General features: G+C 36.5%; 1 protein-coding gene across 5 annotated transcripts; it reads left to right on the top strand.

The window, feature by feature from the left end:
- Positions 1-89: 89 nt before the first annotated feature.
- On the top strand, positions 90-27,394 carry LOC103713764 (histone-lysine N-methyltransferase CLF-like). 5 transcript variants are annotated; one of them, XM_039131340.1, is made up of 17 exons: positions 91-482; positions 9,320-9,552; positions 11,778-11,879; positions 12,021-12,349; positions 16,053-16,214; positions 18,058-18,142; positions 18,351-18,506; positions 18,618-18,665; positions 18,744-18,812; positions 18,945-19,687; positions 21,793-21,949; positions 22,058-22,278; positions 23,393-23,524; positions 23,750-23,840; positions 26,583-26,630; positions 26,697-26,825; positions 26,903-27,394. In XM_039131340.1, the coding sequence occupies exons 3-17, from the start codon at positions 11,841-11,843 to the stop codon at positions 27,170-27,172; spliced, it is 2,679 nt and encodes an 892-aa protein (XP_038987268.1). In that variant the 5' UTR covers positions 91-482; positions 9,320-9,552; positions 11,778-11,840; the 3' UTR covers positions 27,173-27,394. The 5 variants fall into 5 exon arrangements, with proteins under 5 accessions (XP_038987267.1, XP_038987268.1, XP_008799008.1 ...); XM_039131339.1 differs by lacking the exon at positions 9,320-9,552 and having other exon boundaries at positions 90-482; positions 21,793-21,928; XM_008800786.4 differs by lacking the exon at positions 9,320-9,552.
- The last annotated feature ends 32 nt before the right edge of the window (positions 27,395-27,426 follow it).

Consider the following 27,426-nt stretch of genomic DNA (forward strand, 5'->3'; position numbering starts at 1 on the left):
CCTTCTCTTCTCTGGATCCTTTGTGACGGCTACGGGCAACCTAACCTGCTGCTGCTGGTACTACTTAGAGAACCCCCCAACCCCTCCCATCCCAGGAGGCCAAGGCGTTTGAAGTAGCGAAGGACGGGCAGGCAACCCCTCTTTATTCTTTTGGACACGATTTCAAAATCAAAATTTAAAGGAGGGAGTTCATTCTATTTCTGGCCGCCCCTCTCACATGATAACGTTTCAACGCTTGTCTCCCTCCTCCTCACTTCGCTTCTTTTAATTCCTTCCTTTCTTTCCTTCGGATGTCACGGAGGCGGCGGTCTCCGGCCCTTCCAGGTCTCGAGGCGTGCCATTATTGCTAGGGTTTCTCCGAGAGAGAGATATATAGGGAGGGAGGGGGAGAGAGAGAGAGAGAGAGAGAGATCAGGGCCATGGCGTCCAAGGCCTCGTCTTCGGCTTCCGCCAGCAAATCCATGCCCTCCACCGGCCTTCAGGTTCTCCGCTTTCTCCCACTCCTCTCCCTCGACGGTTTCCCCTTTTCTTTCCCCTTTGCGTGATTTCTGGTGCCTGTTATTTTCGATTTCCTGAATTTCCCCCCTCTCCCAGCCTGGGATTTGCCAAGAGATTGGATTTTTACTGCAATGTGGATGCGTCATGCGATGTTTTCTTAGGTGGTTGTCGTCGTGATGGGAACCACATTGTCACAGCGTGCTCTTAGTTCAGCTGCTGGGATTTTGGTTTCCCAAAAGCAGGCTCGATCCACTGTGTTGTGGCTACCTGATCACTTCTTAACCGTGATATCTTTTCAGTAACGTTGTCGTGTGATGCAAATGCAAATTCGTTACTCTGCATCGATCCCTAAGCAAAGACTTAGCATTCCCCAAGAAAGATAAGGTTTTTTTTCTTTTCTTTTTTCTTTTTTTGCAAAATCCGAAGAGAAGAGAAGTACTCTGGACAGAAATTTTAATACGCGAAGAAGTTGTATACTTTCCTGATTAGGTATGATCTTGGAATCCTACCCTTGTCTACGTGCAGGTGATTGGTAAAAGTTTACAACTCTCAAATTCTTATTAGAAATCATATAAAGAAAATAAAAACCTAGACTGTCTCCTTTTATGCCATTTGTTTTGTCTGCATGAAGCTTAAATTTAATTTTCTTGCTGGCTTCGACGTTAACTTGTTTTATGTCTTTATTTTTTTTTTTAAAGTCATGGGCTAATGATTGCCACGAGGTTTGATAACACTTGCAAAGGATTGCTACTTAATAAAATTAAAAACTTCGCATTCTCTTGCAAGATGTAGTCACGAGAGTTGCTCTCTTTGCATGATAAAGGAAAAACCATGTATTAGCTTGACCATCATCTACTGCTGCTTTGCATAAATTTGCAATCAATGTCAAGTGAATTTGCCACAAATGTGAAAGCAACATTACATTATTCTCCACCCCCGAGATTCCCATGCGAAAACATGACCAGACACATGCCTGATTTCCATGTGCTCATGATTGTTAAACATGATATGATTGGCTGTTGTTCAACACCTCAAAATAAAAGCTCATTTGAATGGTCCAATGAGAATAGATTTTTATTGGTGAACCGACCACCGTTAATAATCACATTTCACAACTACCCACTAGAAGCCTCTTAGGCCTAGTCCTGAAAATGCTGATTGGCATGCAGTAACTTGGATTTTTTTTATCACTTCTCATTAAAGAAAAGAGATTCTCATATTCTTGATTAGGAGCACTATTGTTGTAATCTATTCAACTACATGTGTATATACAGCCGATTGGCCCCCCTCATGGGACTTAGGTGGTTCAGATATAGAGCCAGAATGAACACTAATTGCCCAAACTACCTGCATTTGCAACTTGGGTGGGAATGTGCAGATTTGGCAGTTTTGAAAATTGCTTCATACTTAACCATTTGCCTGCAAACCCAAAATGAGAGTAGAGAGAGCGACCAAGGAGGAGCAGGCACTGTAGAGGATGCTGGCTGCTGACAAAGGATGGTGAACAAGGGCACTTGGACTATGTGTAGCAGAAATCTGTCAGCAACCAATGTTGGTTAGATACACTTTTTTCCTATTTTTATTTTTTATAAAATTTTCCATCCTGTTCGTCATCTACTCTTCCACATCCTCCCACTATTTCCTTCTTCTTTAACCTTTTGGTTTGTTCCCCTCCCCTTTGTCCACCTCTTTCTCCTCTTTCTGTATTTTTTTCTCTGCTTCCATGTAGGCATCGAAGTACTAACTAAATGCCATATGGCACCTTGAAAGCTTGCATATTGCAACTTCTAAGAACCTTGAGGTGCTATTTGGCACTATTGTAGGTAGTTGAGCTTTTGTTTGTAGAGTTTTGGATGTAGAGCTTTCGCTGGGAGAGCTTTTGCTAGTAGACATGACCATAGGATTTCATAGTAAGCGCCTTTGGGCTCCTTTGAAATACCCACCAAATTGTTTGTATTCATGTCAGGATTTCGCGTCCTTTCATATTCGGAAGGTATATCGCATTTTAAGCTTTGGGGCCAGATAGGTTTCTATTTTCAAAGAGGGATTTCTCAATCAGGAGCAAAGAGAACACTACAGAGCGATAAGGGCTACAAAACCAATGTTCGGTTCATTCTTTAGATTCCCTAAGTGATCCGGGAGTCCCGTGTGGAAGGGCTCTCGCTCAACGGATCAAAGGTACACCGGGGATAACAGGTTGATGACTCCCAAGAGCTTTTATCGAAGGAGTCGTTTGGCAAGCGATGTCGGGGCCCGTAGTAGAGAGGGAAGCAGTGACTGTAAGCTAAAAGTGTCTAACTTGCTTCAGTCAAATCTAAGCAATTCAATTGCTGAACGTTCCTATCTAAGAGTTTTAAATTTCCCATGGTATCCTGCGGGTTTTCCTCGCAAATTTAAGAGAGATACGGGAGTAAGGCCGACCTACCGGTTCTCTTTCTTCCCCACCTTTAGCCCTCCTCGGGGAAGCAGTCTGATCCGTCTCAAAATATATCTTCGATTCGATCAAAAATGGAATTCTTAGCTAGAGAAAGTTCTGTGACATGGACGCCCAGCCCAACTCGGTTGGTCGGTTGACCTACCTAATAGATGATGATATTCTCGATCAAATCTTTTAATAAAAAGTTACTTTTTTAGAAACTACATTTCTGAGGTGCTATAGAGCTTTAACATCTATGTGGTAACGAACTTGAGATAGCGCATTTAGTATCAAAAAATGATAATAAAGGATACTACATGGTGCTTTCAATTGTCTATATATATTATCAAAAAATTGTTATTAAAAAGTATTCTTAATTTTCTTCCGTGATATATGAAATGCCCGTTTCAGCCAAAAAAGAAAAAGAAAAAAAAAGTATTCTTAATTTTTTTAGTGATATTCAATCTAAATAATATGATGCATAATAAATTTTTAATTATAAGATATTAAACATTTTAACATCTTATAATAATTATTATAATATTATAATATGATTTTATTATTTTAGTATATTATAAAATACTATATTATAATATTCTTATAGTATAATAAGATTATATTATTACAATATGATTACTATAATATAATAACGATGACAATAATATACTATCATCATAATATCATATAATATAACATAATTTTATATCATTATATTATATTGTTATTATATTGTATTATCAAAAATTATAACTACAAAGTATTGTAAATTTATAAATTATCTGTAAATTAATTTTTAAAAATTTTGTTGCCCAGACTTTGATCTCGAGTTTCTCCTCTTAAAAAAAAGGCTTTCTGATGCATCTCGAGTAGAGTTTTTGCCTAAAAGCTCCAAATTGGAACTTTTTTCTTGTAGATCTTTTTCAGTTTTTGAATGAGCCTGAAAGTTATTTCAAAATTTCTACCAAACACCTCAAAATCATCAAAATGAGCTTTTTGCCCTCCAAGAAGCGCTTTTCGGCTCTCCAAAAGCAATGTGAAATGGGGCCCTAGAGACGTTTTTAGGGTATTAATCCTTATTTTTGAATGATAGCATTTTAGGATGCAGATTAGGTCTAGAACATTAAATCCACAAGAAAAGCCCCATATCTAATTTTTATTATTTTCAAACGTGAATTAGTTTGCTGAAAACTGAAATTGATACAAGATTATGCAAAAATGAAGGATCAACATGAGAGACTTTGACTTGAGGGCAAATCATCACACTCGAAAATAGAAGAAAAGAGGAGGGAGGGAATTGGAATTTCATTATAGCTTCCCCCAAGCTTATTTACATGTACAAGACATTGGGATTCAAAGTGCAAGATAACAAGAGTACATGGCCTAATTGATATAACTAAATTAATCATAGCCCTTAAATCAAGCTTGATTAAAGAAGACAAGAAGGATATTTAAGTTCCTAATTCCATTTTTGCCTTCTAATCCATGCAACTTTGTTTGAAGAAGCTATCTATGCACCTAACGCATCAAAAAGATTTTTTTGGCTTCATAAAATCATATGTAAGTTAGCTTATATGAATAGTCCATTTTAAAATTTTGGCCCTTCCAATTGTAGTTGAATCCAAATGGGAAAATGTCTAAACTATTTTTAAACCTGACCCATTAGCCCAAGCATCTAACTTCCTTTCACTAGAAGCTCTTCATGTTTATAGCATCAGAGCACCAACCATCTATAGAAAGTATTTCACATGAGGAAAAACTTTGGGTTGAGATAGAGATAAACGATTGAGATTATGAAATCGCTTTGTGACATTGTGGAGGTCCTTTACTTTTTTTCAAAATTGAACCTAAAGCAAGAGCTGTTTGAGGAGATGCTTACTCCACTTTTTGCAATTGTTAACTAACATATGTACTAAATTTATTTGGAATTTACCATGTGTAATTAGCATTGCATTGCAGACCAATACATCTAGAATTTATCTTTTTTGCTAGGAGCAGATGACCCACAAGTGCTGAAATGGCATAATTTGTTACCATACTGTACTAGTCTGTCATTGGTGCAAGTGTAGCAAAAGATATTTTAGTCATAATTTTTCTTATTGGATTACACTTCAGAATCCTTAAGAGATTGGTGCTTTCAATATGTAAAACCAGATATTGTTTGATATTATATGATCTATGATGAATCACGAAGATTTCATTCCATTTTGGGAATTGTGTGCTTTAGATTATGATACATATAATGCTAACTTGGCCGAGTTTATTAATTTGACATGTTTTGAGTTGTGGTTTAATGAAATTGTGAACTTAGGGTCTCAGATCAAATTGTGGCATCCATTCCTTTTTTTTTCTTTTTCTAGGGAATATGATGGGAATGCCACCACCGGGGTTTGGACCCTAGACCTCTCCCAAGAGGAATCTTTTAGGAGAGGGCTGCCAAATAATGGACCTGAGTCCTATTTGTGGATTGTGTTCCTCTTAGTGGGTGTCCTAAGCAAACCACCGGATATTATTGTTTTATTGTAGATCAAGGCATCTTTGTAACTTACTACGCAAAAATTCTTGGAGGGCAATATTCTTATCTTTAATCAAGTGGAAATAATTTTGTTTTTGGAGAGATTGTTCCAGAAAATCCTTAACTACTGATGGATATATTGATTAAGCACTACCTCGATGTGATCAATCAATGTGTTTGGAACCACAATTTTGCATCCACCTGAAGGAGGTGTTTTCAAGCTCTGGACATTAATCTTATGATGTATCAAGAAGTGATGAGGGAAATAGATGTGAGAAAAGCGGGCTGAGGTTTTTGAAATCATAAATGAATTTGATAAAGAAAACTTTGTTTGGACTTTGGACCCTCAGTAATTGTTCTGAAGGAAAAAAGACCAATGAAATAGGTCTTCAAGAGGGAATGAGATGCAAATAGAAAGGTCAAAACCTTCTAGATTTGTTGGGAGAAATTTTATTTGAGAACAATAATGTTCATTTGATGATACCTGCTTGCCAATTGCCATTATAAGTCCATCAAGATCCTTTTGAGCATAGCTGCAAATTACACATTTTCGATTTAGTATGTAGAAAGACATAATACTGCATATTACACATGCATTGAAGCAGAAGCTCTCAAGAAACAGTAAAACAGTCCGCATTTCCACTACAACAATTATGTTTAGACAATTCAATAACGGGACTGAAAAGGTAATTCGTATCACAATCACATATACATATGCAAGGCATACTAAATTATACTCGAGCATATTTTTTTCTACCGATCCTAACAAATTCAAAGATCTTATTATGACTTGGATATGCATAAATAGTAAAAAAGTTTTTTTTGCATATAATTGCAAATTTTCCTTTTTGCATATTCACCTCTAAAAATTAGTATCTATAATTATAGTAGATAAATATGTAATTTATACTTGATAGGATATATTTGTGATATTATTATTGTAATGTTATGTATGTTATAATATCTCTTTTGAGTGAAATTACAAATATTATTGCATATACAATATAATAATAAATTTATAATATATTGTCCAAATGCAAATTCTAGAGTTATTAGAATATTATAACATAACATATGATAATAAACATTTTATCTACAATTATATTATAATATTATATAATAGCATTCTACAATAATAAGTTGATATAGTTCTTAACTATATATGAATATTAAAACATGAGTCATAAAATACTGTAATTACATTAATATTATTATTAATTATACCATAGTTATATATTAAAATAAAATATTATTAATTATACCATTATTATATATTAAAATCGAAATGCAATATAATATAATATTATTTCCTGTGGTATTTTTGGAAAAACCTTTAAAATAAGGTTGAGAATGGATCATATATAGATGAGATATTAGTTAGCGATATCCGTATCTGTTTTTATTTTACAATTATAGATACCGGTATGGATATTAAGTAGATGCTAAAATCCATATCTATATTTGTTTTAAATAGACTGGATACAAATTGGATGTCGAAAATTGAGATACAAATGCAGATATAAATTGAATGGCTAGACTTTTGAACTACCAAATCAAAGATATTGGAAAGTAAATCAAGTCAAAGGCATGTTGATATCGTCATTTGTTTTCCTTTACAATTAATAAATGCTATATCGAATACAGACTTGATAGTTGTCTATTCATATTCATATTTGCTTTTCTTTGATGGATTTAAATATGAATATAGATATCTGACATATGCTGAGAATTGTATCCAAATCTAGATAGATTTAAACTTGATAATGAATCTAGATGGATATTTTCTATGGCCCATTTTTATCGCTATTTAAAGCCATATGACCATTGGGGAAGTCTGGAGGGGTATTTTTGCAAAATATCTCTCTACAATTTCATCATACTATGTGGAAATGTTGGAGGATTTTGTTGCAAGAAGGGTTTTTTGGTCATTTTACATAGTAAATAGCTTGCTTTTATGAGGACAAGCTAAATTTTAAGTGCAAGGATATGTATTCTATTAAATCTAGATGGTGAGGATTTGTATGCAAATATTAGTTAGGGAAAATTACCTAAACATCTTCTCAAATTAGGGTCAGTTTCACTTAGTATCCTTGACTTTCAAAAGTTTCAAAAATGATTCCTAAGGAGGTGATTCAATATGGTCCCTACTGCAATGGCTTATTTATCAAAAAATGCTCTCTCTTCTCCTCTTCTCATCCCTCCTCACTTCTACCACGTCCTCCTCTTTTAACACCTCCTCCTTCTCTATAAATCCTGCTACCCTCCTCACCTTCCTTTCATACCTCCTCTCTAGTTTGGTCCCACTTGAACCCATCCACTGCCACCACCTCTTCCAACACGTCCTCCTCCTCTTTAAACCCTACCATTGTCCTCATCCCTCCTCTCCATCTAATCTAGCCATGAGCCCCACCCACTCTTACTACCTTCTCTTCCACCACCTCCTCCTTCTCTCTAAACCCCGTCACTCTTTTCATCCTCGCTCTATCTAACTTGGTCTTGAGCCCCACCCATTCCCACTAACTCCTCTTCCAATACTTCCTCTCTAAACCTTAATATTGTCCTCTCCATCTAAACCACTCCTCACAAAGGTATTTTAGTCCTAAAAGTTTCACATGACCATCACATGATAGAATTCCGTGAGCCCAGGTAAACGAAAATGGACAGAGGGACCACATTAAACTACTACACCAACTTGAAGGATCACTTTGAAACTTTTTAAATTCGAGGGATACTAAGTGAAACTGGCTCAAAGTTGAGTCTCTAAGTAAGTTTTGGTATTAGTTATTATGGTTAAATATGACAAATTTATAGAGATATAACTTTATTCCAAAAGTCTTAAAAGAACAACATGAAATCATTGGTCATGGTTTTTTGGCATTCCAAACTTGAAAATAGCTTTATTCATTTTGATTTCTTCTCATTTTGGAGTTTTTTTAAATTACTAAAAGGGAACCAAATGCTTGAGATGAAACTAGTGATCATTGGCTTGTGTCGAATTGTATCGATGTTGGTCTGGGATGGTTTAGCTGCTTGGGTTGGTTCATATATAAAATCCCTCCCGCCTCACTCATTTGATGGTTCGAGAGTCTTGGAGGCTCTCTCCCATTCGCTCGCTCTTTAGATGTCGCCTTTGATGGTATCGACGTCATTGGACGCCGCTCGCTCTAAGCTCTTCAACGCCATATCTCATCAATAAGTCTCCCCTCTTTCTCTCTCACTCTGCTTGGGTTAGGGTTATAGTCCTTCCCTCTCTTCCTCTCTCTCCCCCTCTTTGTGTCCCTATCGAAGCTCTTGTCGGTCGTCCCTTCCAAAATCCTGGTCGGTCGTCCCTATCGAAGCTCTCATCTGGTAAGTCTCTCTCTCTCCCACTTTTTCCCTCCCCCACCCTTCTCTCTCCCTCGCGCTCCTTCTCACTCTCCCTCTCTCTCTTCCTATTTTGGTATACTCTGGCACAACACAGTACCGTACCATACCATATCGGTAGCTGACTGGTATGAGTTATGGTACTGGTTCGGTGGATTTTGGATGAAACTAGTTTAAATGCTCATTTCCCCAATTTATTCCATGTTTATTTTTAGTTGTAACAAGAGATGACTTTCCTTTTTTTATTGCACAAGAATAAAAGAGGAGGTATATTTGGTAACAAAATTTGTCATCGAGATAGCAAGAATGCATATTGTAGCCTAGGAAGCACGGATACTCTTAAAGGGATGTTGTGGTAGTATCCGGTACGTATCAGACATGGATGAGGGTCAGATACGGCTCAAATTTGTCTGATAAGCAAACAAAGTATCTTGAATATTTTAATATTTATGAATTAGATACTTTGTGGATATGCCTGGGTATTTCTCATACATTTCTTGGATACTTCTAATTTAAGTAATGGGTTACAGGACTCGGGTTTTGAATTTTGAACTCGGATTTACATCTGGGTCCAATAACTTAAAAGCAACAATAAGGTGGCCTAATGGGCTCCCATGCTCTCCCATGGTGTGCCCTAATTTTGATAGAAGATGGGGGAGGCGGGGTGGAGAAGGGGACTGAACCACCGATTGCTGCTAATCACTAGCTGTTGAACATCGGTGGTAGGACATCGGTGGGAGAGCAGTGGCTTCTAGCAAACGAGGTAATTATTTTTCTTTCCTTTCTTTTTTTTCTCTTCATTCTTTCTCCCAAACTTTTTTTTTGTGCTTTTCCCTTATTCATCTCTATGATCAATAGAGATTCCTTTTTTTTTTTTCACCTCGGCTGTTCAATTCTCATTCATGGGTATCAAATAACTGGCATAGGTCATGGCAAAGTCTTGGAGGGTTCTACCTTCCAAAAAAACTCTCTTTTTTGGGATAGAATAATGTTTTTTGTTCTATCTACAAATGTTTTTATTAATGGTGAATTTTTTGTATTGCATTCATTATATTCATGTTTTGCATTTATTTTTGAACAATAGAATTTTTCTTGTATTGCTAGCTTTCTATTTTTTATTTAATTTATTTTTATAAATTATTTAATTCTTTTGTTGGATTCTTGAATTTTGATACCCTAGATTTTTGTTATTTTTTTTCTAGGCTCCGTGTTTCTTTTAAATAATTTGTTGGATTGTTGTTGCTGGATGAGAAGAATTACTTTTCTTTTTCGATTCATGTTAACATTTTGATGATGGACCTGACTGGATGAGATATGGTACTATGCTATTGGCTTATTATATGGAGTAGGAACCATAATTTCTTGAAGTATCTTATAATTTGTGATAGATATTGCTATGTGGTGTTTTATGATAAGCCCATTATGCTTATTGGATGCCTTTTTGACCATATGTAAAAAATATATATTTATTTTTAGTTTTATCCTGGTAGTATCATATCCTATTTTTTCAAGATTTACTGTATCACTTTATCCATATCATATCGTATCTATATCTCGTATCCATATCCATGCTTTTGAGATTGTAATTTGCAAGTCTTGGTCCTTTTAGAAAGGGTAGTGTCTTGACAGGGAATCATTTTGACATCTTGATTCAATGCTTGAAATTATTGATTTATTGGGCATTTAAAATTGTGGAGATAAGTAGGTATAAGATTTCTTAAGTTTGCCATGTAAAACACATGGTAGGTCAAGGTTCTAGGCACTAGTAGTACTGACCCCTCTTGTTAGTGCCATACTATTCTGATAAGAAAATGTTACCTAGAATGGGTGTAGGATAATAGTCCATTATCAATTGGTACCATGGTTGGTTCAGCTGATACTAGGTGCAACTCAACCAAGTCGCTTGTTTTTCAAAGAAAAGTAGAGAAAGAGAACAATATGTTGGAGGGGGGAGGCATGGTCTCTTCATGTGGGTTTTGTCATGGGTGTGTGCCGTTGGAAATAAAGAAATAGGGGGAATAGAGGAGAAGAGAAAGAGAGAGGAAGGGCGAGGAGAAATGAGGGTAGATCTGGTCTGCTCTCATTGCATCTCGATAGGACCGGTATGATACCAAGATGCTAGATTGTCCCAAAAGTCGAGATGGTAGCATCTTGGTATTATATCATTTGGGATAAAATCGGCATGGGACTAAGTACGGTGTTTATTCCTTTGGATCAAGGTTCGCCAAACCAATACTGGGGGATATATCGATTGGTGGCTAGTTTGGTATGGTTCTGATATGTATCATACCAAGCTTACGCATACTAGAACTAAGAGGAAGGATAGGGAGTAGGAGAGGGGAGAGGAGAGGGAGGGGGGGGAGGGGCTGTAGCTCGTTGTTGTGGAACCCTAATTGTAGTCAGTATTGTCTTCGGGAGTTGCCGAAGTCGCGGAGTCATCATTAGCGACCAAGCATCGAGAGAGGGGGGCGAGGCGAGAGGAAGATTGGAAGAGTAGGATTGAGAGAGAGGGAGAGAGGCAGAGGGGAATTGAGAGATTGGAAGAGAGAGAAGGGGGAGAGAGGGAGAGGGGAATTGATAGATCGAGAGGGAGAGAGGGGAATCAGGAGATCGAGAGATTGGGGAAGCGAGGGAGAGTGGGGGAGAGAGGAATCGAGAGATTGAGAGAGAGAGGGAGAAAAATCAAAGAATTGAGAAAGATGGAGAAGGCAAAGAGATTTTTATAAAAAAATTGTTTTATGAACTGACCGACTGAACCATCTCGGAAACCATTCAGTTTGGTTCAGTATGCCCTGAACTGCTTGGTTCGGATTGGTTCGCCCCGAACTGCTTAGTTCGGGATGGTTCGGTAATTACTAGTTTGGATAATATACTAACCGCTTGTCTATCTGTGCTTTATATGATTTTTCAACTTTTTCCTTCTTTCTAGAAAAACCTCACTGGTGTAACTTTTTACTGATATTTTGCTTGGCTGTTCATGATATGCAGATCACCGGAATTAAAGAAGGAAATCATACTTCTCAGGATATTTTGTCAGTTATTGATTCCTTGATGAAACAAGTTGTTGCTGACCGTTACATATATATTAAGGTAGACCAAGTAAACATGCCTTCTTGTTTATTACCAATCTTAAAGTATTAATATTGCTGAATATTCGCTTGCTTCAGTTGGTGATGTGAGCTTAAAAACTTATTGCAGCATTGCTCATTTCATATTTTCATTTTTTATCAGGAAAGAATGGAAGAGAACAAGCAGAAACTCAGTAGCATCACGCAACATCTTTGTAATTTATCAAAGTTTAGGAGAGATACAACATCGAACAATACTAACATAGATGTAAATTTGTTAACGAAAAGGCAAGATGATGCACTTTGTATGCTAAGTAGTCTTGAACTATCTGGAGGGGAAAAAGATAGCAGTAGTTGTCAAGAAGAAAGTTCATATGCCTCGTCGATTGTACTTATAGGGAGCAACTATGGAGGAAAGAATACAGTTCGTCCAATCAAACTGCCAGAAGTGCCAAAATTACCTCCATATACTACATGGATTTTCTTGGACAGGTGGTACATCTAGAACTATAAAAGAATTGGGTATTTATTCCATTAATTGATTCATGGCTTATTTTCATGCGTACACAAGTACATTTTTCTTGCTTCTATATTGACAAGTGTTTATTCAATACTTACATCTTGATGAATAGACTTTCTTATGTTTGCAACATTGTATGCTAAATCCAACTAACTGTGTAGACTGTACAGCATGTGTTTATGTTGGCTTTATGCTAATTCACATGGTTTCTTAGATTGTTCATTTATTGGCATTGGATATTATTCCAATGCTTCATGAATGCAAGCTAGTTAACGATAGTGCTTCTTCTTTTTTTTTGGTCAACTTTGATAATCTTATTGATATAAAAAGGGGCCATTGTTTGATGCAATGGTAAAAGGCTTGGGCTAACAAGTGCAATGGCACGTTTTCGAGTCCTAGAGCGGCCTTTATTGCACCAAAAAATGCCAAAGGTTAGGTTTTCCCTAGCCCCCCCTCCCCCCCAATCCTGATTGCCGGGATAATGATAATGTTGCACCATTATGACCTTAGTGTCATGGTTTTGAAACACAGAAATAACCTCTCCATATGTGGGGTTAAGGTTGTGTACATCTGACCCTTTCTAGACCCATGGTGGCGAGAGCCTCATGCACCGCTACACCCTTTTTTAAACATCTTGTTTATGTGGATGCTATAGTGATCCAAGATGAGATTGGCAATTTTGACATGATTGGAACGACAAAAGAAATGTGGTGGTGGATACAACTCACAGTTCAGTGTGGGTTGTATTGCACATAGATATGTGATACCCATACTTGTCATCCACAAAAACCATGTTGATATGAAAATCCTTTCTTGCCCTTTTGTCTTTTGCTAAGTAATTAGTAAGTTTTTAAAGTCTTCCCTTTACATGATTCATAATGGAAGAAATCAAATTGATCTGAAATCATGGCTTTGAAAGGCCAAATACATCCTTTTGTGAATAAACCAGATAATTTGTTAAATAGAAAACTTTATTTAAGATAAATACACTAAAAAAATTTATTCTTAACAACCAATTGTAACACACACACACATAATATAACAAAACTAGGTGTACCTATGGAATTAACATAAGAATAAAGAAAACAATTCTGGAAACTAAAAAAAATTGTCTAATTTCTGAACCTATCAAAGCTTTTACTTTTGGGTTGGATAGTGTAAAATAATTGGGTGGTTCTAATACATGTTTTTTACTTGGTATTAGCAATTTATATCTTAATTCTTATAACCTGATCTTTGTAAGTAGACCATGCCATGATCACTATTATGATCCTATGCACATCATATAATGCTTGCAGTTGGAAAATATTTATTTCTAAGAATGAACTATTGATGGGCAATAACTCATTCTTGAGAATCATTTAGCAAACTCCATACAGAAAAGTTATTTTCATATGGAGCACAAGAGGGAAGCTGCCAGGATTCTCCTTGGTGGCATGATCCTTTTCCACTTCCAAGTTAGCAAGGAATGTGTACTGGAAAATATGGTGAAAAAGCCAGGTGCATGCCTCCTTGAAAGGAAATAGTTTAGGTTTTGAGCACGCATAAACTCATAAGCGAAGCCTTTGGTGTTATTTCTATAAAATGTTTTACTTAAATACTATTACCTTTTCCTCCCATCAATTTAAAGGGCAAGTTTTTTTTTCTTTTGTTTCCTTTCACTTCTGTAACATAGCTAGATTGTAATCACATGGGCTATTGTGGATACGATTAATGTCTAATAAATTTCTAAATATACTTGTCCCTTTCAAGTGTGAAGGATATGTGCAGGGTATTAGATAATCTGGGTGTTGTTTGTAAAACTTTTCCATCTGGCTTCTTTGTATTATAGACCTGCTCTATGTGTACATATTTTATGTTCACCTAATAATCTCCCAAAATGACTGAAGCCTCAAGTGCTTGCAAATTTAAAATTGATGGGAGGATTGACATTGCTGAACATCATATGCATTACTTAATATAATTAAAGTAAAAAACAATAACTTTTTTCTAGTAGCTTTCCTATGTATTAATAGCTATAGTGTACTTTGTGACAACCTGGGACCTCTACCGAAAAGGCTAGCTGGAATATGATTAATTAGGATCCTTAGGCTAGCTTAAGTACCTAAGATCTCCCTAAGGCATACCGGATGTGGGGCTAAATACACTAAATACATATCTGCAACCCTCATTTAAGACATGATGTCCTTATTAGGGGTCTAGTAACAAACAGCATGGCCAGCTTGTAGTCAAGTCCAAACAGCATGTGCTGTAGTGTCCCCTAGCCACATGGGCCATGGATTGGGTTGGCTCTGATATCATTTCTAACAATAAGAACCTCACCTAAAAAGGCTAGACACAAAAATTTTAATTAGAATCCTCGGTCAAGCTTAAGTTCGCCCAATCCACACCTGATGCGGGACTAAACAGATTCCTGCAAGGGCCTTTTCACTTGATACCATTTATAAGAACCCAAGATCTTATCCAAACTGGCTAGCCGCAAAGTTATAATTGGGGTCGTTGACCTTGCTCAAGCAGTCAAGAGTTCTTAATACACACCAAATGTTGGACTAATCACAGGCCTGATGGGTCTTCACATGCTCCCTCTTTTAAGCCCTAACATCCTTGTTGGAGGAAAGATCCAATCACAAGCAGCACCACTGGTTTGTGGTCAGCCCTAAGAGTTCTTGTGCTACAATGTCACCTAGCATATGGGCTAGGTCAGCTCTAATTCTATTTATAACGACCGAGGACCTTGCCCAAAGCTACTAGCCACAAAGTTATCAATTAGGTTCTTGACCTGCTTATCTGTAAGTGTCCTCACATGTTTAAATACTTTGGAGGCCAGAATCTACACCAACAGTCTTGATCTAGATATCTAAAGATGTATGCAACCAAAACTCAATTTTTTGGTTTGTTTTTAAACCATAAATTAAATCAAAACATTGTTTTGTATTGTTAAAATTGTCTAATTGGAACACTTGAGAAGGAGATCCATAATATGTGGTTTTAGGCATTTCGAAATGTCATAAATTATTTTTAAAACATTGTAGATTTCTAATTTATGTCTCCTTCTCAAGTGATAGGATTGAGGCTTTGATCCTGATTGAGAGATCCTAGGTTTATCTCTCTCTCTCTCTCTATATATATATATATTATGTATGCGTGTATGTCTTTCTTGAGAGAAATGTGTGTGTGTATTTATCTATCTTCTGATCAATGAAAATTTTTAAATATAGTAGCAGAAATAATACTTAAGGTTTGGAGTACGCTTATGTCTGATTTCTTATACTTAATCATGCATATTATAGCATAACTATTTAATGTGATCAATAATGCTTCTTGACGCAGGCATTCTAAATATTGCAATATTGAAGCAACCTATTTTTAGTAAATATAATGAACTAATATGTACGCCTATGTCTGAGGTTTATTTTGCTATTCAACTTCTTTTTCCTCTTGTATTTTTTAGACACTAAATGGCTTTCTCTGGCTGATATTTGACTAAGTTCCCATTTTTATTTCCCAAATCTTCATCGACCAACTAACTGGTTAACATGTATTTGTAATATTGTGAAACTCAAACAGAAGTTTGCTCAAGTGAATTAATCTTTGATATTGAAAATTTGGTGACTGGTCCATTTTGTTTGTTTGACGTATTGCTAGAGTTACTGATTGTTAGAATACTTCATTCAGAAATCAAAGAATGGCAGAGGACCAGTCCGTTGTTGGTCGTAGGAGAATTTATTATGATCAAAGTTGTGGTGAAGCTTTGATTTGCAGCGATAGTGAGGATGATGTAGTTGACGATGAAGAAGAGAAGAGACAGTTTGGAAGTACTGAAGATTTTATTATTCGGTCGGTATAATCTTAAAATTTGTTTATGTTGTGGGTCTAAAATTTTCTGTTGCTCTATTTACTTAAAGATGGCGACCTTTGCCTAGTTTGCTCTATTAACAATGCAAATTTATTACTCCGTTTGCTCTTTCTTTCTTGCATACAGTTCTGCTATCTGTTTAGTTTGCCTTTTTGCATATAACTTGTTATACACTGCTTTATTTTCATGCATATATTTGAGGAATTTCTTAAAAATATCACTTTTTTCTGCTTTTGCAGATTCAGGTCACATTTTATTTTGCAGAAATGACCTATTTTTGAAATTTTCTGAGTCTTTTGTCTGGGTCCCAAGGATATACTCTAGCCATTCAACATAAAGAGTGCATCCATCACTCCATAAATATGTGCATTCAATATAAAAAAATATCAATTTACTTCAGGAATCATGTCCATTAAACTCCACTTAAATATGAGGATAAAGTGTATCACTTGGACTAAAACTATGGTAGATAGGGTTGTCTTAAGGGTTATCTCTTCTGCAAACCTTTATATCTCCCAACCATAACTGTATGCAACTTGACTTCCGGCTGGGATTTCTCCAACCAACCCAACAATCCCAAACACATCTTAAGCTTAAAGCTAGGGTGGCATTGGGCTGGTAGGGCTGGCTTAATCAGGTTACATCAGGTTATATATGTAATTTAAGATTGGAAAAAGGTTATTTTTCTTATGTAAGTATTGTGTTTGTAGGGATCTTATTTGGGCACAGCTGCACAATTCTATAACTCAATGGGCCTAATTATATGTTTAAATGAAACATTCAAGTACTTTATCTGAATCATAGTATAAATTTATTTTTGGGTTGGATTTAGGCTAACCTTAACCGCTAACCTTAACCCAACCTAACTTGGGGTTGTGTTAAAGTGGGCAATTTTTTGCAAAATCCCCATATGTTTGTCTCAAAGATAAATGATTACTAAGCTGCCTATGTTGCATGTTGAACAAGTAACATGAACCAATCACTGTTATGAAAATCGTCAATTAAGACTAATTATTGGGGGACTTGATCTTTGTGCAAGGTCTGACATATAATACAATATACAAAAGAATGTAACACCGTTTCACTAGACAATCAGGGGAGAACTGGGTGTTCAATTTGAAGCCAACATTTTAAAAGAATGTTGGTGGCAGATAGGCAGCTGTAGGGCGAGCTAGCACCTGTGTCCTAGATGTGTGCCTAGAGGTCACCAGACATGGAACATAACATATCAGATAATATTTACCAAGTCAATGGGAAGTACCAACTTGGAAATGTTCAATGTTAATGCGTAATTCAGTCTCATCTGTCATACCTAAACTTGATGCAAAACATCATTTCCAGAGCCTAGATGGCTAAGGCGGCAGTTTTCTTAAAAAAAATATATTTGTAGCTGTTGTCATGAAATGAAGTTGAGAAGGATACATTACTTGGGTGACATCAAAACATTATTTGATTATTGAAGATATTATGAAGAAGGTTATGCCATGAATTACATAGTCATGAAAGTGGAATAGAAGCTGGGAAAGTGAAAGAAGTATCAAATAAAGGTACAGGAAGATAGCTCCAAGAAACAGACACTAACTCTATGCTGGTTGCAATCTGTTGGTAGGCAGCAGGGTGTTGCCCTAACAAGAGCTAATGTGATTTTTTTCCTTAGAGAAAAAAAGTGAAAGCCACTGACATCTACTAGTGAGTTTATGCAACTGGGCCTCTAATATTTTGGACCCATCCATCATGCGATGGCTTTGAATAACAGGATATATGTTTTCTCATTCATCCATTTTATCCAGGTTATTGATTTGCCTTTTTAACCATGTCATCCAGGATGACCATCCAAAAAGTTGGTTTATCAGATGCTGTGCTGGATTCATTGGCTCAGTGCCTTGAAAGGAGTACTGATGAAATCAGGGTACATCTTATCCATTAATTCTATCTACTCGGACTTTCTCACTTGTGAACATTATTGCATGGTTGTATTAAATCTCCGGCCCCAGTTTACTTTCTCCTCCTAAAGTGTGATGAGAATGAGTTTGGTGTAAACTTGGGTTTAGCTGTTTCCCATTTATTTTATGCTGGCATGTACAGAGGTATGAAACAACATCAAACATCTTATACAGGCAAGATATGAGAGCATTATAAAGATAGAGAAAACTGAGGAGTGTGTTAAAAAGGGAGAAGGTGGAGTTGAGATTCAAACTGAAGATGCATTATCAGAAAAAGATCTGGATGCAGCATTGGACTCTTTTGATAACCTTTTTTGTAGGCGATGTCTAGTAAGTACCATTGCAATTGTTTTTCCATTTAGTACTTCCTAGGTTATAACTATGTACATGCTACTTTATTCCAATAATGGCTTCTGTCTGCTTCCTGGTTAATATGTACAGGTTTTTGACTGTAGACTGCATGGATGTTCTCAAGATTTGGTATTTCCTGTAAGTTGGTGAACTGAAAACTTGATTTTTCAACCTCTTGTGTTTTCTTTGTAGTTTCATAGTTGTCCTTTCTATCAGTCAGAAAAACAACTTCCCTGGAGCAACTCAGATGATGTCACACCTTGTTGTGGTCACTGCTACAAACTGGTATATACTTAACTATATTGCAATTTAACTTTGATGTTTTATGATTGGCCATATATTCTTTTGAATTATTAAATTTTATTCGAGATGCAATGTTTCATGCTAAAAAAATGCTGAAAATTACTGCTTTATTAGGTCCCAAAATCAGAGCGTATGGTTACCATGAATTCTGAGGTGCCACATGTTTTTGAAGAGCCAACACAGTCATCTGGTAGTGCTCGAGCATCACTGTCTCCAAAAAAGAAAAGTCAAGGTTCTTCTGTAGGGAGGAAAGCAAAATCCCATCAAAGTGAAAGTGCTTCTTCTAATGCAAGAGTTGTTTCAGAAAGTAGCGAATCTGAAGTAGATCCTCGACAGGATGCCATGTCTGTTCAACTCTCTTCACCCTTGAAAATTAAACAGGGTGGCAAATCTGGTATTCGGAAGAAAGACAACAAAAGAATTGCTGAGCGGGCTCTTGTATGCATGCGGAAAAAGCAGAAGAAAATGGTGACCCCGGTGCCCCCAGACTCTGATTCCATTGTTAATGGATGCCTCTGGCCGCATGATATGAAGCTTAGATCAAATACACGCAATGGCAGTAAAGATTCTACTTCATCTTCACAGAACAAACTTGTCAAATCTCCAATAATCAGAAGTTCCAGAAAAAAGGGACTATCACATCAGGACAGTATCAATTCAGCTTACATTGAAACTCAAAATGATTCTACTGGTGAGATAGGGAAAGAGTCACTGGCCACAGATTGTGATGAAAGTTCAAGAAAAGAGGAGTTTGTTGATGAGAACAGTTGCAGATATGAAAATACTCGTCGTAAATCTTGGAAAATGATTGAGCAAAGCCTTTTTGTTAAAGGTCTGGAAATTTTTGGAAGGAACAGGTCAGTTTACATCCTTTTTGAGTAGCTGGTTTTCTGCAAACCCCCAATTTTTCAAATCTTTTATCAGTTCATATTCTTTCATGATCAAGGACTGCTCTATTTTTTCTGCCTTGAAATTTGCAGACATCTTTCAACTACTCATTTTCTTTGCATACAATATCCTTTCTGATCTTTTCTGAACTTGTTACATTTCTTGAAATTAATACTTTAAAATTACTCCAACCAATTGTGTTTATCTTAAATGTGCATATTGATACATCTAATAAGAGCATAATAAATGGAAATCAACTGAAGAAAAGTCTATCATGTTCACCTAGATCAGTACGTTCTGCAAAACAATGTGTTAAATCAAACATGCATAAAATGATCACTTGATGTGCAAGTAATGCTTAGTGCGAGATCTGACTTGCACTCTTGCAACGGTGAATCCCAATCTCTAACTCTTGTACCCACACTAGATGCCTGCATTAGGACCCCTAAGGTTTCTTGATCACCCACATCAAACAAGAAAAGGGAGAGAGTATTGTGCTCTAGGAGGGTCACAGCAAGACTTATGCTTTTTCTTAGGCTATTGGCCTAGTGAAGCTGACCGATTGCTACGTATGCTTCAAGAGGTTATATAGTGGGCTTGATGTAGGTAACACAACCAGGAAAATTCAACAGTTTCAGCATTAGCTGGTACATTCTATGGCTCAAGGGATTGCTCAAGTAGGCCAAGATTGGGGTTTCGATCCAAGGGCCATACAATATGAAATGTGATCCTTGCATCTAAGTTGCATGTATTTAGGGAATATCATATCACAATGAATTTCCTAGAAATTTGGTTATCGACTTATCGTATGATGATATGGCTATTTGCATTCAAATCCCTCCACTATAACAGTAACTCACAAAAGTTGTTGCGACAAAATATTAAACTTTCTGAACCATAACCAATATTTGCTGTATTTATTATTTTCTAGGGTTTGATTAGATATTGGAGAGATAATTTCCCAAGAATAGATTCTAGGATTTGATTAGACATTGGAGAATCACTTTTCCAAGAAAACACCTTCAAAAAAATATAAGTATATTTTTTAATTCAAAAAAATTCATCAAATTTCTTGAAAAATTGCTAGCGTTATTGATTGTCGGATCAATCATATTAACCTATTTAGTTATTGTCCTTTGTTAGGTAGTAGATTCCTTATCGAGAATATTGTATTACACTTTTATATGGGCTTCTCTAAGTAGTTGCACTGATAATTTGAAGAACAACTTTAGGGTATGAATCAAGATGCTGGAAAGTGGAAGACAATACAAGTGTCGAACGATCATTCTAAAGGTGAGGAGAATGAACTAGGTAGATAAACATATTGCAAAGTATCAAGCTTGAGTCTACAAATTAGTAGGTTTGAGAAAATCTCAAAGACTAAAAAAGAATAAGGAATTTTTTTTTCTGTGTGCGTGTGGACATGTTTTGCTGCATAAGGTATGATCTGCTTAAAGGTGTTGGATTTGGTGTGATAGGATGCAATTTAGTTACGCTGACTAAAAATTGACATGGATAGAAGTGTTGAGAAATGTCATGAAGACAGTTACAGGTATTAAGCCCCTCGATTGGAATTCGTGAGGGAGTAACATGGTTAACTTAAAGATTGGATAAAATTCATTATCTACATTAGTTGTATATGAGACAACCAACATTAGTGTCCTATCTCTAAAAAATAATTAAAATGATTCACATGGTTCCTTTGCCTAAAAAAATTACTTGAGTTATAGGTGATGTAAGAAATCTATAGAACCTGAAAATGGATTCAACTCATAGTTTCCTACTTAGATCCAGCACTAACAAGTTGCTTTTATTTGTAATGGTGTATACACATAAAATATATGCATATACACACACATATTGTAAAGAATTGTTTTCTTATTGATGTTGAACAATTTTGGACACCTTTACAATCGACAGACTATTAGTCTAGTACCTCTGTGGTATGTTTTTAGTGAGCCATATTACCAATTTTCATATCTGTCATCCATCGAAATTACTTGCTGACAAGGACTTATGCAATTCATGATTTTTGTACATCATTGTAAATTGTATACTTTCTTTGTCTGGACAGCTGTCTCATCGCTAGAAATCTTTTAAGTGGAATGAAAACATGTATGGAGGTTTTTCAGTACATGAATTATGTGGAAGATAAAAGAACATATGGAGCTGCTGATGGTGCAAATTCTCTGGTTGAAGGCCATGCCAAGGTTGACTACAATGAATCTATGGTTTGTCTTCTTCCTGCATGTATATAAATTTTAGACGAGAACTTAATTCCATATCTATGTGGGGTCTAATATGATGTTGTTGATTATTATTCTGGTAATAACTTGTAGGGTAATGAATTGCAGACAAGATCAAGATTCTTGAGAAGACGAGGTAGAGTTCGTCGCTTGAAATACACTTGGAAATCTGCTGGTTACCATTCCATAAGAAAAAGAATTACAGAGAGAAAGGATCAACCTTATCGGCAGTATAATCCTTGTGGCTGTCAATCTGCTTGTGGAAAGCAATGCCCTTGCCTTGTAAATGGAACATGCTGTGAAAAATATTGCGGGTGAGTTGTTTTCTTATTAAACTCAATGTAAAACATAATGAAATATGTGGTTTGCTTCTGCCTTTTTTCTGATTAATTTGTAGCAAAGTATGGAAAGAACATCTAATGATAGGAAATGTAGATTTTGTATATTCTAATTTGCTTTTTTTTATAATTATTTTATATGTGAGACATCTACTATGTTGGATTAACAGACATTGCAGCCAGGTATATGGAACACTTTCGAAGTGCAAGTGTGTACCTGTCCGTCTCCAATAAAGGGAAGATAAGATTTGTTGTGTAACTGTTCAGGTTTAGTTTGGGCTGTCTTAATGCCCTATATCATGTCTACACCAGCCGTCCTGAAGCCAACCCAACTCGCCAGATGTTTGGTAATGTCTGATCTGAACCTGACCTGGGTCGACCTGGCTGACCAATAGCCAAACTACTGACCTGTTCAAGGCCCATTTAAATTTTGGGCTTTTTGACTGTATACGCAGCACAATTGCACAAATTTGGGCTGTCCATTTTTGGGCTTCTGGTGGTTGTTCTGGACTGCACCTTGGAGTTTTATTATGAACTGCTTATTTCTTCTGAAAAGCAATGACAACCTAACTACAAGGCCTGTCACATGCAACTCAAGCTAATAACAAGGCCTAGATCCCATTGAACCATGCAACTACGATCCTATATGTTTATGTATTTAATATAGCTCTGCTATTCTACCCTGAAGGTTTGAGAGCCTCTGATCCAAGCTGCTACAGGGTTGGGGTCTTGGGGATGTCTGACCTGTATCTGGCCTGCAAACCTGATTAAGCATACTTGTACTACATATTAAACAGACACAACAAGACTCTCAATGGAGAAACCTGAGTTTTTCTCCCCCTTCTGGGTCAGGATTTTTGTTCATGGAACAGAATTAGATTTATGGATGAAGAATTTAGGAAACATGGATCTAAAGTGTTTGAATTGATTGTGTTACTAGCATTTAGTTGAACATGATACATCTTCACTGTTATGTTCTTTTTAAGTAAATACCATCCCTTTTTTGGGTGATCAGAGCAAAAACTATGGCAATTTATATGCGACATCTTTTTCATCTGTTATTTATATACTTGCTTTTGTTTGCATTTAGGTGTCCTAAAATTTGTAAGAACCGATTTCGAGGTTGTCATTGTGCCAAGAGCCAGTGTCGAAGCCGTCAGTGCCCATGCTTTGCTGCTGATAGGGAATGTGACCCTGATGTTTGTAGAAATTGCTGGGTTGGGTATGTTTCAGAGCTTAAGTGTCTCTTTTGATCCCAAATCTAGCTTTGGCTTTCTCTGCTTCAGTGATATATTCTTATTTTTTTAGTGGCAAATGCTTGAATTTTTTTTCTTCTCTTATTTATTAAACTTCAATCTATTAGTTGATTAAATTGATTGTTTGAACCTATGCATTTTGTTTCTTTAGTCTTTATCTTCATTTATTTTGTAATTCCTTTTTCATTCAGGTGTGGTGATGGTACTTTAGGAGGCCCAAATCAAAGAGGAGATAATTATGAATGCCGGAATATGAAGCTTCTCCTCAAACAACAACAAAGGGTAAATATTGGTCATTCCTTGTTTTGTTCAGTTTGATGCATTCTTGTGCTTGCAGAGGTACTTGTTATTGGGAATATTTGTTTAGTGGATTGGGAGTAGGCATTCATTGGGGAAATGAACCTACTGTTTTTATTTTCCCTCAGTAGTTTAGATTATTGTTACCCATTTAGAGAGGTTAATTTGTGGTTCATAACTGTCGCTACTGCTTCATTTTCACTCTAATAACTGTTTTTGAGTGTAAGCATTAAAAAGGATTTTGAGGACTCAATGCTTCAAAGGCTGTTGTAGCTTCCACCCAGTAGTAAATCATGTCGGCAAAGTAGAACAATACTGTTTTCGGTTCTATTGAAAAATGGAGCCATGTTACATGTTTAAGAACTTTAGAGAAAAAATTTACGTCTAAACTAATTCAATTTGCAGGGCATTTTTGATGGTGTGAGACATGAGCAATTGATGGTGAATGGGGCTGTATTCGTTTTGTTGCTTTTCCTAGAATAGAACTGGATTATCGGATGATGGGATAGGGAAAGATTTGAAGGTTGAGATGTAGTCAGGATGGTAATAAAGGACAGAGGAGTGATATGGATATGTAAACCATAGTGAAGAGGCCAGAACTTTTGTCCATTTTGTCCTTTTTGTTCTTTAAACAAAGGTTAGAGACCCCACCTTCAAGTTTCTGATATCTCCCTGCTTGTTATATGGATTAGATATGTTAACACTTGATGAGAAAAGGCACAATTTGCTAACCCTTTCAAACATAAGTACCTCAAGGAATACTATTTTTGATATTTTTATATTTTTTTGCTAAACTGTAGGAACTAATTTGATGTTCATAAAAATATTTCCTTCTCTTTGCGCACCTATTATCTCTTTTTCCCCTGCTCGATCAAAGACTCAAGCAGTCAGATGCTTGTGTGAATATGATCATATCCATGTTCATAATACTCTGGGAACTTAATGTCAAACTTCTTAGTGATCTTTGGAACAACATGATAATTGCTTGAGGCAAGTTGGGAATTAGAACTGTTGCTATTCCTACCCGAGATCTCTCTTTGCCCTAGTAGGACAACTGAGGTGAGAATCATTTAGGGTTGGGGGTGTAAACAAGCTGGCTGAAAGGCATTGTTGGCCTAATATTTAGGCCAGGTTGTCTGGTCAACCATATTGAAGTTTTTTGTGTAATCAGCCTTGAGCTGGTCCACTTGCATTCTGGTTCTGGATTTGGTTAAAAGGTTATGACGATGCTTCAAAGCTTCACGAAGAATTATTGCATGAACTAGGAGATGGGCGGTCAGAGCAAAAGAGAGGCAGGGATTCATTGGACTGTCATAGGTATGGAATTATGGATTATCATGGTCGTGTACATGTGTTTTTAGAGTCTCCTTATTATCACTACCATGAATGTTGATGTTGATGGTGTTGATCCTGTAGTTTTAGTGGTGGCTACCATGTATTGCGTTTAAGTCAACTCACATAGGACTTGTTACCACCACCGAATATCGCATTGGAGAGGTAAGGATCCATTGGATTATCATATATATATGGATTATCATGGTCTTCCAGACAGATGAAGTTTTCAGATGGTGCTAATGATCACCGCCATAAAAATGTTGATGTTGGCAGCATCTATCCTGTAGATTCTCTAAGTACTAGTTTTGGTCACTCAAAGTCGCCCTTCTTAAAGAATATCTAGATGCTGCTTATGTTTACATTAGGAATAGGATATAAATAGATAGGATTGTTCATGAGAGTGGAGGGTTTTTCTCTAAAACCTGGCTGGATGCTTTTGATGGCCTATCCTGCTTAGTCAAGGACCTTGATAGTTGAGATGCATGTGGTCCAATAATCTCCTTGTTCTCCATGAATGTTAAAAAAAGGGACTTGTATCTGAGATGAACATTTAGTTGTCGCGATGATCTTTTGGTGGTCATCTTGTGAATCAAAAGGCAACAAGATCACCCCTGATGCCCACTGAATATTGAGGGTCTGGTTCAAAATGCTATAGTCCTGATCCAGTGTGCACGTCATACATAGTCTCATGTATATAGAGCAGCCAATCAGTCCACTGATTGTTTCTTCAAAGGGTGCATCAGAGTCCTGGGTTACTTGCTATGGGATCTAAAATTTCCAATAGCCATTGTAGAATTAATTCTTGTTGATTTCAATGATGCTATTCTTGAGCGGAATATGATTGTGTAGACATTGGCCTCCTAAGAAAGAGAATAAAGAGAAAGAAATAGAAATAACATTGCTGCAACAACAAGAATAATTTCTTTCTATAATAGAACAGGGTCACCTCGGGAGAACAAATCCAAGACTAGAAGGCATTTTTATAATATTGAGCACATTTCTAAGATTACCAGTTAATATGATATCAACGCTCCACCAAATTATGCCAAATTTCCTCGTGCCAGCAACTTATTGGATAAGTTGGATTTGTATAGCAGAAGGAATGGCTAAGACAGAATTTCTAATTGGATGCAACTAAAACTTCATCAGGCAAGATGTTGTTTACCTTTTACTTTGACACCTGCCATTGTTAGGAGCTGAAAAATGTGTGCTTAAATTTTTGTTCTTTTCATTCTGATGATAAAATTTATTGTAAATCTTTGATCATCTATTCCACCTTCATTTCACTAAGAAGAAAGTTTTTAGTTATTTTATGAATTATTTTTATTGTTTGCACTCGGACATTTCAAGCTATGGAGAGCTGAAGGGTATGTTTATCTAAAATGCTTGCAGGTCTTACTTGGAAGATCTGATGTTTCTGGCTGGGGAGCATTCCTTAAGGTAAATTTTCTGCTTGTGCTTCTCTCTCCTGCTCATTTTACCAAATTGTCTTTGATGTTATTTCAGAATAGCGTTGGTAAACATGAATACCTTGGGGAATACACCGGAGAATTAATCTCTCATCGAGAAGCAGATAAGCGTGGAAAGATATATGACCGTGAAAATTCATCATTTCTTTTCAACCTTAATGATCAGGCATGCAACTTAATTGCAGAACAAATGCTTTGTGTTAATCTACATTATCATACTTTGCTCATGCGCATTCTATGCAGTTTGTTCTCGATGCATACCGGAAGGGAGATAAGTTGAAGTTTGCCAACCATTCGCCCGATCCAAACTGCTATGCCAAGGTGATCATGGTAGCAGGTGATCATAGGGTAGGTATATTTGCCAAAGAACGGATAAGTGCAGGGGAAGAACTCTTTTATGACTACCGTTATGAGCCAGACCGTGCACCTGCTTGGGCTCGAAAACCAGAAGCTTCAGGCTCGAAGAAGGATGAAATGCAGCCTTCTACTGGTCGAGCCAAAAAGCTTGCATAATTTGATGGATGTTTTGTTCATTTGTTGCCGTGAAACTCCAACATTCATTTTTCTGCCCATTTTTACAACGAAATCATTCATTCAGGCGATAGAAACCATGACATTATCTTCTGATTTTAGGATTTCATTATTTTTTTGTGCAATTCGAGCACTTTCTAATCACCTTGTTCATCCGAAAGGTTCGTTTTGGACCGTCAATTATATTGCCCCTCTCTGTCTCTCTTCTCTGCGTGGTTAGTGTAAAGTTATTTTGT

This window comes from Phoenix dactylifera, chromosome 11, assembly GCF_009389715.1.
Source record: "Phoenix dactylifera cultivar Barhee BC4 chromosome 11, palm_55x_up_171113_PBpolish2nd_filt_p, whole genome shotgun sequence".
NCBI classification, from domain to species: Eukaryota; Viridiplantae; Streptophyta; class Magnoliopsida; order Arecales; family Arecaceae; genus Phoenix; species Phoenix dactylifera.